This window comes from Carcharodon carcharias, chromosome 1 (assembly GCF_017639515.1).
Source record: "Carcharodon carcharias isolate sCarCar2 chromosome 1, sCarCar2.pri, whole genome shotgun sequence".
In the NCBI taxonomy this organism is placed as follows: domain Eukaryota; kingdom Metazoa; phylum Chordata; class Chondrichthyes; order Lamniformes; family Lamnidae; genus Carcharodon; species Carcharodon carcharias.
The window spans coordinates 150402631-150416367 of record NC_054467.1 but is presented as its reverse complement, the minus strand read 5'-3'; the positions used below and the strand labels follow the sequence as shown (position 1 = coordinate 150416367).

The following is a 13737-nucleotide window of genomic DNA, read 5'->3' as shown; positions in this document are numbered from 1 at the left end:
AGGGGCCTTGGTGGCTCCTTGCAGGCGTTGCCCATCTTTTACCAGGACCTGATCAAAGTCTGGAATATGGTCGCCTCATGACGCAGCTCTCCCCCGTCAGGAGTAGCGGCTATCGTCAGAGAGCCGCTGCTCAGGAGTCCACCCCTCCATCCTTTTCAATGGTTGGCGGAGAGGAGGGCTGTGGCTGCAGGGGTGACCAGGATCAGGGACGCGCTGGGTGGCGGAGGACTGGGCTGGATGCTCCCGCAGGAGTTGGCGTGTCTGTGAGAGTCCAGGTCACAGCCGATGCCATCCAAGACCTGAGAACGGTCGTGCTCAGACCCGATGTTATTTTGGGTCTTGAGGTGGCCCAGGTGCGCGGTGGTCTTCCGTCTGAACGTTCCCTGTTCGGACAGAATTCCACATTGGCCCCAAGCCCCGACCTCTCCCTCGGGTGCTGGTGCCCCGCAATATGAGCCGCCTCAGGGACATGCCCTCTGTGCCTTTTGGCACGGCGCGGAGGAGCTTTTTGTATGGACTGCTGCTGCACACCTTCCATTTTCTCGCCCTTGTCCGCCGCCCGGACACGTCCTCCGGCGGCGGAGGCCCCTGATGGGAGGCACTCTACGGAGGTGTCCTCCCCCTTTCTATCGGGGACCTGGGTTGGAGGGTGTTGCATGCAGCAGTCCCCTATAATAGGAGAATGCATAGGTTCACGGACTCCCAGGACACATACCCTTTTTGCGGTCTTGTGGAGTCCATGGACCATGCTTATGTAGGGTGTGGTAGGTTGCATTCCCTTTTTAGTTACCTGAAAAACCTATTATTAGTGTTTTGCACTTCAGCCCCACGCTCCTGATTTATGGGCACCCGGTGAGGAAGGGAGTCAGGAAGGAGGAGGATCTCCTCATGAACCTGCTCCTGGGCCTGGCCAAGTTGGCTATTAACAGGTCCAGGCAGCGGGCGATCGACGAGGGAGTCCCGCCCAATTGTTTGTCCCTCTTCCGTGGCTACGTTCGCGGCCGGGGCCGGATGTCCCTGGAGAGGGAGCACGCGGTGTCTGCAGGCACACTCGAGGCCTTCCGTGCTCGGTGGGCACCACGGGGACTGGGGTGCTTTATTGACTCCTTTAATCACATTTTGGTTTAAAGTTATCAGTTTCCTTTAAACTTTGTTCTTGGTTTTACAGCTGACCTGAATTAGGGGCTGTGCCTGATTTATCCTAATTTTGTTAATTTAGTTTAATTGTTTTAACTCAACAAGAGTTACTTTTACCTAACTTTCCTAACCCTGCTGCTATGTTTTGGTGCTCCCCGGACATCCCAGCAGAGGTGGAGACAGCCTGTGACTGCGATGCCCTGTGATGACTTTGGGGGGCATCCTCTGGAGGGCCGTGACTTGATGGGTCCTGGCCTGCTTTCGGGATCCTGCTGTGAGGCAGTGGCTCCCTCCTCGGCCCATGAACCTGGAGCTACGGAGATCACAGGAAGAGGGGAGTCAGATGGGCCGGTCACTCCCAGAGTCACCTGGGTGGATGGCCCCGGGGTGTACACCTGCTGATCCTTCTCCCTATGGGTGCCCGAGGGCCCCTGGCTGACTCTGAGCAGAAGGGGTAGCTGGTGTGAGATCGAGCTGCCTCAGCATCCCTCTCACATACACACTGCTGGACGCCAACTATGGCACCAGCGATGAGTTAAGCCCACACAGCAGTGCAGGAGTGACGTCCCGGACCAAGGTCTCCATGGCGGCCACCATCCTCCCAGTGTTGACCTCGGTGCATTGCAATGCTGGCGCTATCACCTCAACCTGAAGACAGGCTGACTCCTCCATCGTGCCTTGCAATCTGAGTGCAGCAGACATCCCTTCCTGATGTTCCCGAGCTTGCCTTTGCAGCTTCTGCAACTGACATGACCGAATCCAGAGGTTCCCTCATCTGACTCGGACTCAGCAACGTTCTGGCCTCCAGCAGTTCTCAGGGTGCCGAGGACCTGGGAAATCCCTATCACCTCCCGTGGATCAGAAAGTGCGATGTGCTCACCAGATTGTGATCCCAAGGCTACTCTATAGCTAGGTCCCACTGAGTTGTGTGTGTCTGTGCTGGTAGAGGGTATGGGTGAACGCTGTGACAGGAAATCAGGAATGGTGCCTCCAGATTCCTCTTCAGAGGTTTCATCGGGTCTTGATTGGAGGCCCTGGGTCATGGACTCTGTCGGCTGTTTGGTAGGTATGCCTGTGAAATCAAGGGGAGATAATTAGTGCATTGTGAAACAGGACACATCACTCATGGCATGGTAATGTGATGGATGTCGCACTGCTGGATCCTCACTTGTTAGAGCAGCGCCGACCTCACCATCAGCACATGACCATTCCCGGTCATCGCTGGCCAGCTGGATGGCTCTGTTTTTGAATTCTTTCAGAAATTTTATTTCCGCCATCCCTCCACCTGTCTGCAACCTTTCCCTCCTGTTGTGAGCCAGTTTGTCCTGCATGGATAAAGATGTGGAGAGTGTATCAGGACGCCTGCCAAGCCAGATGATAAGTATGCCTGGCCTGTGTGGGTGCTGAGTGGTCCCATGGACAGGCTGAGGACAATGACAGTAAGTGTGAAAGAGTGAATGGTGATGTCCCTTGCACTGGCACTGAGTGAGGCCCTGTGGATGTATGATGGGTTTGAGTGTGTGTGAGTTGGGAGTGGTGAAAAGAGTGACATCCTGGCGGAACAGAGAATATCATTCATCCTTTTGCAGCACTGAGTGGCTGCCCTACTCTGCATAACGTTTGTGCTGACCACCACCTCCCAAGCCGGGTTGGTGACATTACTACCCATCCTGCGGCCAGACCGGAGGTAGAGCACATCCTGGTGGGCTCCACAGCATCCAGCAGTCACTTGAGGGACCCATTGTTGAAGTGGGGGGGCTGCAGTCTTTTTGCCTTGGCTGGCCATGTCTCCCAGGCAGCGGTGGTAAGTTAGTGGTGATGAGCACTTTGCTGGCGGCTGCCTTTTAAAGATGGCAGCCAGCATGATGCAACAGCGGGGTGATGGTGAGCAGACAAATGAGAGACTGCCCGCCATGGAAACGGCATGTTTCACAGGAATGCATAAATAATGAGGTGTGCTCAGGAAGATACAGCGTGAAAACCCGCCATTTTCATCAGCGGGTGGGACTCCATTTTACCCGCTCTCTACCACACTCAGTGCAATTCTTGGAAAATTCCACCCTCTGGCTTAAGACCTGAATGCCCTCAACTGCATTTCTCAGTACCCAGTCTGGCTCAGTCTCAGCACAACCTTGGTTCGGAGCGAAGTTAAAAAAGCCATTTGACAGTTGAAAAACAAAACCTTTGGAATATATGGAATCCTTGCTAAAATTCTGAAACATGGCAAAGATACTTTCCAGGCATGGTTGCACAGCCTCCCTCATCTGGAAAGAGTGCATGTCAGGGGATCTCCGGGTTGCTGTGATCAAGGCTATATTCAAAAAGAAAGACAAGTTTGATTGTGTTAACTACAGAGGAATATCTCTGCTTTATGCCAAAGGGAAAACCATATAAAATAGAAACAGGAGTAGGTCATTTGGCCCTTTGAGCCTGTTCCGCCATTCAATATGATCTTGGCTGGTCCTCTCTCTTTCTCACTCTCACCCCCCAAACCTCTTGACACCTCTAGAGTATAAAAACCTATCTATTTCCTTCTTTCATACATTCAGCGATCTGGCTTCCACGGCCCTCTGTGGAAGGGAATTCCATAGGTTCACCACCCTCTGAATGAAGATGTTTTTCCTCTCATCTCAGTCCTAAATGGTATACCCCATATCCTGAGACTGTGAACCCTTGTTCTAGACTCCCCAACCAGAGGAAACATCATCCCTGCATCCAGCCTGTCCAGCCCGGTCAGAATTTTATACATTTCACTGAGATCCCCTCTCATTCATCTAAACTCCAGTGAATGCAAACCTAGTCAGCCCAATTTCTCCTCAAATGACAATCCTGATTTGATTCTTGGAATGGCGGTCTGGTGAAGCTTCACTGCATTCCCTCTATGGCAAGTATATCCTTTCTTAGGTAAGGAGACCAAAACTGCACACAATACTCCAGGTGTGGTCTTACCAAGGCCCTGTATGGCTGCAGCAAGACATCCTTGCTCCTGTACTCAAGTCCTCTCGCAATGAAAGCCAACAAACCATTTACCTTCTTAACAGCTTGCTGCACCTACATGCTTGCTTTCGGTGATTGGTGTACAAGGCACCCAGGTCCCTTTGTACATCAACATTTCTCAATCTATCACCATTTAAATAATACTTTGCCATTTTGATGTGTCATTCTGATGTTCCTACTGAAGTGGCTAACTTCATCCACACTATACTGCATCTGCCATGTATTTGCCCACTCACTCAACTTGTCTAAATCGCTTTGAAGCCTCTGAACATCCTCCTCCCCACTCACATTCCCACCTAGTTTCATGTCATTAGCAAAGTTGGAAATATTACACTTGGTTCCCTCATCCAAATCATTCTGAATAGCTGCAGCCCAAGCACTAATCCCTGCAGTACCCAACTAGTCACTGCCTACCATTCCGAAAAAGACCCATTTATTCCTATTCTGTTTCCTGTCTGTTAACCAATTCTCAATCCATGCCAATATATTAGCCCTAATCCCATGCGCTTTAATTTTACACACTAGCGTCTTATGTCAGACTTTATTGAAAGCATTCTGAAAATACACCACATCCACTGGTTCTCCCTTAACTATTCTGCTAGTTACGTCCTCAAAAAACTCCAGTAGGTTTATCAAACATGATTTCCCTTTTGTAAATTCATGTTGACTTTGCCTAATCCCGGTTGATATTTTCTAAGTGTCCAGTAATCACATCCTTTATAATAGACTCTAGCATTTTGCCCAACTGCTGACGTTAGGCTAACTGGTCTGTAATCTGCTGTTTTCTCCCTCCATCCTTTCTTAAATAGTAGGGTTATATTTGCCACCCTCCAATCTGCTGGGACTGTTCCAGAATCTACAGAATTTTGGAAGATGACAACCAGCATATCCACTATTTCCATGGCCACCTCCTTTAGCACCCTGGGATGTAGGTTATCAGGCCCTGGGGATTTATCAGCTTTCAGTCCCATTAACTTCTCCAGCACTATTGTTTTAGTAATATTAATTTCCTTCAATTCCTCCTCCTCACTAGATCCTCGATTCCCTAGTATTTCTGGGAGTTATTTGTGTCTTCCTCCGTGAAGACAGAACTAAAGCAATTGATTAATTGCTCTGCCATTTCCTTGTTCCCTATTATAAATTCTCCCGTTTCAGACTGTAAGGGACCTACATTTGTCTTCATTATTCTTTTTCTTTTTACATACTTATAGAAGCTTTCACAGTCCTCTTTTATGTTCCTTGCAAGTTTACTCTCGGACTCTATTTTTCCCCTTTTAACCTCTTGGTCTTCCTTTGCTGAATTCTAAACTGCTCCCAATCCTCAGGCTTGCTACTTTTTCTAGTAACTTTGTACGGCTCCTCTCTGGATCTAACACTATCCTTAGTTTATTTTGTTAGCCATGGTTGGGCTGCTTTTCCCCATTGTGTTTTTATGCTACAAAGGAACGTATAACTGTTGCAATGCATACATTCATTCCTTAAATATTAACCATTGCCTCTCCACTGTCATGCCTTTTAATGAAGTTCCCCAATCTACCTTAGCCAACTCATGCCTCATACCTTTGCAGTTTCCTTTGTTTAGATTTAGGAACCTGGTTTCAGATTGGACTACTTCATTTTCCACCCTAAAGATGAATTCTAACATGTTATGGTCACTGTTCCCTAAAGGGCCCTGCACAAGATTATTAATTAACCCCTTCTCATTGCACAATACCAAATCTAGGATACCCTATTCCCTAGTCAGTTTCTCAACACACTGGTCTAAAAAACCATCTCAGACGCACGCCAAGAACTCATCCGCCACAGTTTAATTGCTAATTTAGTTTGCCCAGTCTATATGTAGATTAAAGTCAACCATGATTATTTAGTACCCTTGTTACATGCATCTAATTTCCTGTTTAATGCCATCTCCTACCTTACTACTACTGTTTGGAGACCTATAGACAATTCTCACTAATGTTTTCTGCCCCTTGTTGCTCCTTAGTCCCATCCAGGCTGATTCTACATCTAGATTTTCTGAGCCAATATCCTCTCAGTATTGCACTGATTTCATCCTCAACTAAATGCCACGCCACTTCCTTCTCCTTTTTGCCTGTCCTTCCTAAATATCGAGTGCACTTGGATATTCAATTCCCAGCCCTGGTCACCCCGCAGCCATGTCTCTGTAATCACAATCATATCGTACCCATTTACATCTATTTGCACTGTTAATTCATTTACCTTATTGCAAACACTCTGTGTAGATATAGTGCCTTTAGAGTTGTGTAAAAATGTCAAAAAGACATATTTTGTACTATGACCTTATTTGCTGCCAGCCCTCATTTCCTCTGCTTTCTACTTATCAGTCATTCATTCCTATCTGTTTCCCCTCTCGTCTCCTCAACCACCCCCTCCCAATGGCTGAGGAATTCCTTACAGAGTTGCAATGCAGTTTTCACCCACTGAGAGGCACCACAGATATGATCTTCACTATGCAGCCAATTCAAGAAATAAATGCAAGGAACAGTTCATGGCCTTTTTCGCACTCCCAAAAGCCTTTGATTCCATCCACTGTGAAGATGCGAGTATCCCCCTCAAATTTGGCTACCCTCAAATTTGTTACCATTCTCCAGCCACTCCACTATGACATGCAAGCTGTGATCCTCACCAACGAAACCACCACAAACCCAAACTCAGTGACGACTAGGTCTCTGCACCAACTCCCCTCTCCATTTTCCTCACTGCAATAATGCTCCTCAACTCCAGCAAATTACCCACAGGCATAGACATCATTACGGAACAAACGGCAAACCGTTCAGCATGTGCAGCCTTCAATCTAAAACCAAAATCACTCAGAGCTTCAACATGCAGACGCTTGTGCATGCACACACTTTAAAAACCGAGCTCCGGGTCATCGTGACTCCTTTTCCGAAACACATGAGAAAATAGGTCTTTCACTAAACACCCAAAAAACTAAAGTTCTCTTACAATCAGCTCGCACAACCCAACAGCTCCCCCTCAATTAAGATCAACGGCAAGGATCCTGGAAAGTGTAGACCATTTTCTGTTTCTTGGGAGCCTCCTTCCGTCAAAAGAGGCAGACATAGATGAAAAAATTCATCATTGCGTCCAATGTGCCAGCTGAGGAAAATACTACTTGAGGACCAGGATCTCAAACCTGAGATTAAGGTCATGGTTTACCAGGCAGCAGTGATCCCCGTGTTCCTATATGCTACAGAGACTTGGACCATCACACAGCAGGCAGTTCAAAACACTGGAGGAGTATCATCACCAGTGCCTTCATAAGATCCTCAAATCGAATGGCAAGAAAGGCAATCCAACAGCAATGTCCTCTCCCAAGCCAACTCGTCCAGCATCAAGGCACTAATCACTCAAAACCAGCTCTGGTGCAGGGCATGTAGTTCGTATGCCTGACACCAGACTCCCAAAGCAACTATTCTGTGGCAGGAGTGTCCCAGGAGGTCAGAGGAACTGCTTTAGGGATGTCTACAATGCATCCATGAAGAGGTCAAACATCTCTGCCAACTCATGGGAGACTCTCACTTGTGACCTGCCAAAATAGAGGAGGCTCATCTGGGAATGCACTGAACACATCATCGTACTTTGTTGGGAAAGTGCCGAAGCAAAGTCGAGAAATCAGCAGCAATGCACAAACTTTCAAACGACCCATCTACCCTACCCTTCAAGAACCACCTGCCCCGCATGTGGGCGAGTCTGCAGATCACACATTAGACTTATCAGCCATTTCAGAATCCATCAAACCAGGGTTGATGCAAGTCATCCTCAATCCCAAGGGACTGCCTAAGAGAAGAAGAGGGTATGTGAAGTGTTTCTTGATTACAAGAAAAGCAAGTGAATCGCTTGTTTACAATCTTTGTAGAAAACAATTTCCAACTGCATGTTAATCGCCTTTTGTCTAGGTGACTTTTTTCCTTACATCTGTGAGAATACATTTTGTTTTAAAGCCCCAAAATTTAAGAGTAGCTCCTTCTCCAAATTCTCCATAGAAATATGGTCAAACATTAACCCTAAAACATGACAATCTTGAATAGGATGGATAGCCTGGATACATCTCGAATATGGGTTAAAAATTTCACATTTAGTCGACATCAACACAGATGATAATTAACATCTACTACAAGTAGAAAAGCAAAACCCTGTGGATATATAAATCTAAAAATAAAAACCGAAAATGCTGGGAATACTCAGCAAGTCAGGCAACACCAGTGCAAAGAAAAACAGGGTTAATGTTTCAGGTAGTGACCCTTCAGAATCCTGGGCTATTGAAGTTTTAAATCTCATTTCTTGGACTTATCATGGCCCCAAAGTCTGCAGCAGTATGTTTCCAGTTCAACAAGAGGACATGCACTTTTGGACCTGGCTCTGGGGAATGAGTAGGCCCAAGTGGATTAAATATAATTGAGAGAGCCTCTAGGGGACAGCGATCATTGTATCATAAAGATTTAGGTTGGTCATGGAAAAGGACAGGACACAATCCAGAGCAGGGATAATTAACTGGGGAAAGCCATCTTCAATGGGATGAGAATGTATCTAGAATCAAGTGTTGACAGGAAGGACAGTGGCTGAACAATGGGCCACCTTCAAAGAAAAGGTAATTGCAGGCAATGCCAAGGTATATTCCCTTGAAGGGGAAAGGTAGGGCAAATAAATCCAGAGTGCCCTGAATGACGAGGGAGAGACAGACATGAAGTTGAAAAGGAAGAAATGCGCATACGACAGATGTCAGGTAGAAAATACAATGGAGAATCAGGCTGAATATAGAAAGACCAGAGGGTAAGTGAAGAAACTAATAAGAAAAGCAAGGAGAGAGCACGAAAAGAGGCTGACAGCCGAAAAGGGAATCCCAAGGTCTTCTATAAGCATATAAATAATAAAAGGGTGGTAAAAGATTAGGGACAAAAAAAAAGGGGACATGCATGTGGAGGCTGGAGAAATAGCGGAAGTGTTGAACGAGTACTTTGCATTTGTCTTTACAAAGAAGGAAGATGCTACCCCAGGCTGAGGCGAGAGAGGAGGTAAATGGTACACAAGAATTTACAATCGAGAAGGAGGTGGTGTTAGAAAGGCTATCATTACTTAAAATAGATAATGTACCGGGACCAGATGAGATGCATCCAAGGGTACTGAAGGAAGTGAGAGTGGAAGCTGCAGAGGCACTAGTGATAATCTTCCAGTCTTCCTTAGACACAGGGAGGGTGCCAAAGGACTGGAGAATTGTGAATGTTACATCCTTTTTCAAAAAGGAGTGCAAGGATAAAGCCAGCAACTACAGACCAGTCAATTTGACCTCAATGGCAGGGAAACTGCTGGAAACTATAGTTCGGGATAAAAATCAGTAGTCACTTAGACAAGTGCAGGATAATTACGGAAAGCTAGCATGGATTCATGAAGGAAAAATCATGTTAACCAATTTGCTGGAGTTTTTTTTCAAAGTGGTAACAGAAGTTGTTAAGGACAATGCTATTGATGTGGTGTACATAGATTTTCAAAAGGCATTTGATACATGTAGTGCCACATAGACTTATGAGCAAAATTCTAGCTCATGGAATAAAAGGGACAGTGGGCACTTAGGTAAGAGATTGGCCGAGTGACAGGAAACAGAGTAGTGATAAATGGTTGTTTTTCAGATTGGAGGGAGGTTTGTAGTGGAGTTCCCCAGGGGTCAGTGTTGGGACACTTGCTCTTTCTGATATATATTAATGACCCAGACTGCGGTGTGCAGAGCATGATTTCAAAATTTGCAGATGGTGCAAAGATTGGAAATGTTGTCAACTGTGATGAGGATAGTCTTGAACTTCAAAAGGACGTAGACATGGTGGATTGGGCAGACAAGTGGCAGATGAAGTTCAATGCAGAGAAGTGTGAGGTTATCCATTTTGGCAGGAAGAATATGGTGAGACAGTACAAACTAAAGGGAGACACTCTAAAGGAAGCGCAGGAACAGAGGGACCTTGATGTATACGTACATAGGTCATTGAAGATGGCAAGGTATGTTGAGAGAGCAGCTAATAAAGCATAGAGTAGCTTAGACTTTATTAATTGGGGCACCGAGTCCAAGAATAAGGGGGTCATGTTGAACTTGTATAAAACACTAATTAGGTCTGATCTGGAGTACTGCATCCAGTTCTGGGTGCCATATTTGAGGAAGGGTGTGAAGGCATTGAAGAGAGTATGGAGGAGATTCGTAAGAATTATTCCAGGGATAAAGAACTGTAGCTATGAGGTTAGATTGGAGAGATTGGGACTGGTTTCTTTGGAGAAAAGGAGGCTGACAGGAAACTTGATAGAAGTATTCAAGATCCTGAGGGGTATGGACAGGGTAAATGCTGAGAAACTGTTCCCACTCAAGAGAACATCAAGTACTAGAGGGCACAGATTCAAAATAATTGACAAATGGAGTAAATGTGTTGTGAGGAAAAAATTTTTCACCCAGAAGATGGTTGGAGTCTGGAACAAACTTCCTGATCGAACCTGCCTCCACCATCCTCTAGAGGTATTCAAAAGGGAATTGGATTGCTGCCTGAAAAGAAATGATGTGCAAGGATACAGGGAAAGGCAAGGTAGTGGGACTAGGTGGTTCAAACATGGACAAAAGAACTGAATTCCTGAGGTGCGGCGAGAGTGACTGCCCTTGGCATCAAGGCCGCATTTGACCAGTGTGGCATCAAGGAGCTCAAACAAAACTGGAGTCAATGGGAATGAGGGGGAAAACTCACCACTAGTTAGTCATACCTAGCACAACGGAAGATGGTTATGGTTGCGGTTGTAGGAGGTCAGTCATCTCAGTTCCAGGACATCACTGCAGGAGTTCCTCAGCGTAGTGTCCTAGGCCCAACTATCTTCTGCTGCTTCATGAATTACCTTCCTTCCATCAAAGTGAGAAGTGGGGATGCTCACTGTTGATTGCACAATGTTCAGTACCAGTCGCAACTCAGATGCTGAAGCCGTCCATGTCCCAATTCAGCAAGACCTGGTCAATATCCAGGCTTGGCTGACAAGTGGCCAGTAACATTTGTGCCACACAAGTGCCAGGCAATGACCATCTCTAACAAGAGAAACTAACCATCGCCCCTTGATGTTCAATGGCATTACCATCACTGAATCCCCTATCAACTTCCTGGGGGTTACATTGATCAGAAACTGAATTGGACTAGCTATATAAAATCTGTGGCTACAAGAGCAGGTCAGAGGCTAAGAATCATGCAATGAGTAACTCACCTCCTGATTCCCCAAAGCCTGTCAACTATCTACAAGGCACAAGTCAGGAGTGTGATGGAATACTCCCCACTTGTCTGGATGAATGCACCTCCAACAACACTCAAGAAGCTTGACACCATCCAGGACAAAGTAGCCCACTTCATTGTTCTGGATGTGGTGCCATTTACTTCCTCCACCACCAACACACAGTGTGTACCATCTACAAGATGCGCTGCAGGAATTCACCAAGGCACCTTCGACAGCATCTTCCAAACCCACTACCACTACCATCTAGAAGGACAAGGGCAGCAGACAGATGGGAACACCACCAAGTCACTCACCATTCTGACCTGGAAATATATCTATGTTCCTCCACTGTCACCGGGTCAAAATCCTGGAACTCCCTAACAGCATTGTGGGTATACCTACATCACATGGACTGCAGTGGTTCAAGAAGGCAACTCACCACCACCACCTTCTCAAGGGCAATTCAGGATGGGCAACAGATGCTGGCCCAGCCAGCAAAGCCCACATCCCATGAATGAAAAAAATAAAGTTAATAGGTATTCGTTTAATAAATGGGTGTTGTTCTAAAACAAAGGACAAGATTGCTGAAGTTAATTAAACAATTGCAATAGTATCATGAAAGACTTCCCCAATTGATTTTTTCAAATATTTCAAAAACAATTACTACTGTACAATATTTTGGGGTGAAATCACACACTATTGAAATGAAACTAGGCAATTAGTCCATTTTTTTGTCCGTGCAAATTTCTAAATTTTACTGATTTAGATAATCCTGTTAAATAAACATGCATAGACTGCAGCCGATTATGCAATACTATACTTCCCTGAAACTGGAACCTGTATAGAAATCAAAAACAAAACGAAAGTAACTCAAGTTGCTGCTGCAGTCTTTTCCCGAAATGCTGTCTGAAAAATGTATTATTCCCTAACAAAATATCACCAATGTTTATACTTCGTCCTAACTAACTAACGTACTAATGTCAACTTCATTTGACAGGTCAGTGCTAAGTGTAATTTTGACTGCAGGAGTAAAAATGCATTAGAGTGTAGCGGCAGAAAATGTGTTGCAATTTTACCGGGACTGGTTTCTACATTGCCATGGCAACGGGCGTCCTTAGTTACCAAACTCCCGGGAAATCTCCACACTAACTTGCAAAATTTTAACAAGAACGATTTCACCAGGACAAACGGGAATGTAATGTCCAAAAAAGCTGCTGTATATTTGCAGTCTACCACATTAAATAGCAAAAAAAACAATTACATGCAGATGATCAAAATCAAGATTAATCACTTGCTAACCACGTGAGACTAAATCACGTGTTAGCGCCGACGTAAATTAAATCATACATGAGTGTTTTCAAATAGTTTATTCATGCAAACGTTATAATTATTTTGCAACTGGTGTTTTAGTTCGCAAAAAAAAACGGTTTTACAAAAGAAAATGCTGCCAGATTCTGCAGCGCATTTCTTCCATAGACTTTCTGGCAAAGTCGTCAGGACTTCTCAAGTGAAAAAGAATGAAAGTAAAATAATACTCACGTGATAGTCCTTGTACCAGGTTTCGAGTTTATTCTGCAGCAGTTTATAGGTCGTCGTACTGACCAACCTTCGCAAAGTGTCAGCCATAGCTGAGATGTAGCCACTCGTAGTTCCTGAGAACGGCCACACGCACGCACACACACAATTCGAATTCACATCTACCTGAGCCAGAGCGCTCTCTACACTATTTATACAGGGTTGGCGGGATTGTTAGGTGCTTTTGGTGTTAGGGACGCTACGCTTGCGCTGTGCTTCCGCCGCTATTTTTTAGTTGTAGCAACGCTATTTTCTTCGCTGCTGGCAATCTTGTCACGACCTGTTCAGTTGTTATTGTACTGGATCATTCAGAAATGTGTGCAGTCGACCCTGTTTAGCAAAATATTGCATGCCATTCCAACAAGATGAATTCTTATTAACATCGTAAAAAATATAATTAGGCATAAAGGGAAATTGCAATCATCGTAAAAAATGATTGCAATTTCCCTTTATGCCTAATTATATTTTTTTCGAACTCAGTCTTAAAATTGCAGATGTATGCACTGTATTTTTCACACGTTTTTGCTATCCCTCGCAAATAATTATATTTTATTTAATATTATAGGAAAATAAAATATAGAGCAATTAAATTATATTTTATTTGTAACATAAGGCAATTTACAGTTATATAGTAAAAGAAAAATATTTGCGTTTATATGGCGCTTTTCACGACCATCAGAGCGTCTCAAAGCGTTTTAAAGCCAGAGTTACTTTTGAAATGCAGTCACTGTTGTAGGAAATGCAGCAGCCAATTTGTGCACAACAAACTAGTAATGTGATAAT

At 45.0% G+C, this 13737-nt stretch overlaps 1 protein-coding gene across 1 annotated transcript in view; it reads right to left on the bottom strand.

Moving 5' to 3' along the window:
- The window catches only part of spata18 (spermatogenesis associated 18), a 122814-nt gene extending 109809 nt beyond the window's left edge, over window positions 1–13005 (bottom strand). Inside the window, exon 1 of the mRNA XM_041183070.1 lies at window positions 12919–13005. Coding sequence (XP_041039004.1) covers window positions 12919–13005 — 87 coding nt within the window. The remainder of the gene's footprint in view (window positions 1–12918) is intronic.
- Window positions 13006–13737: the final 732 nt, after the last annotated feature.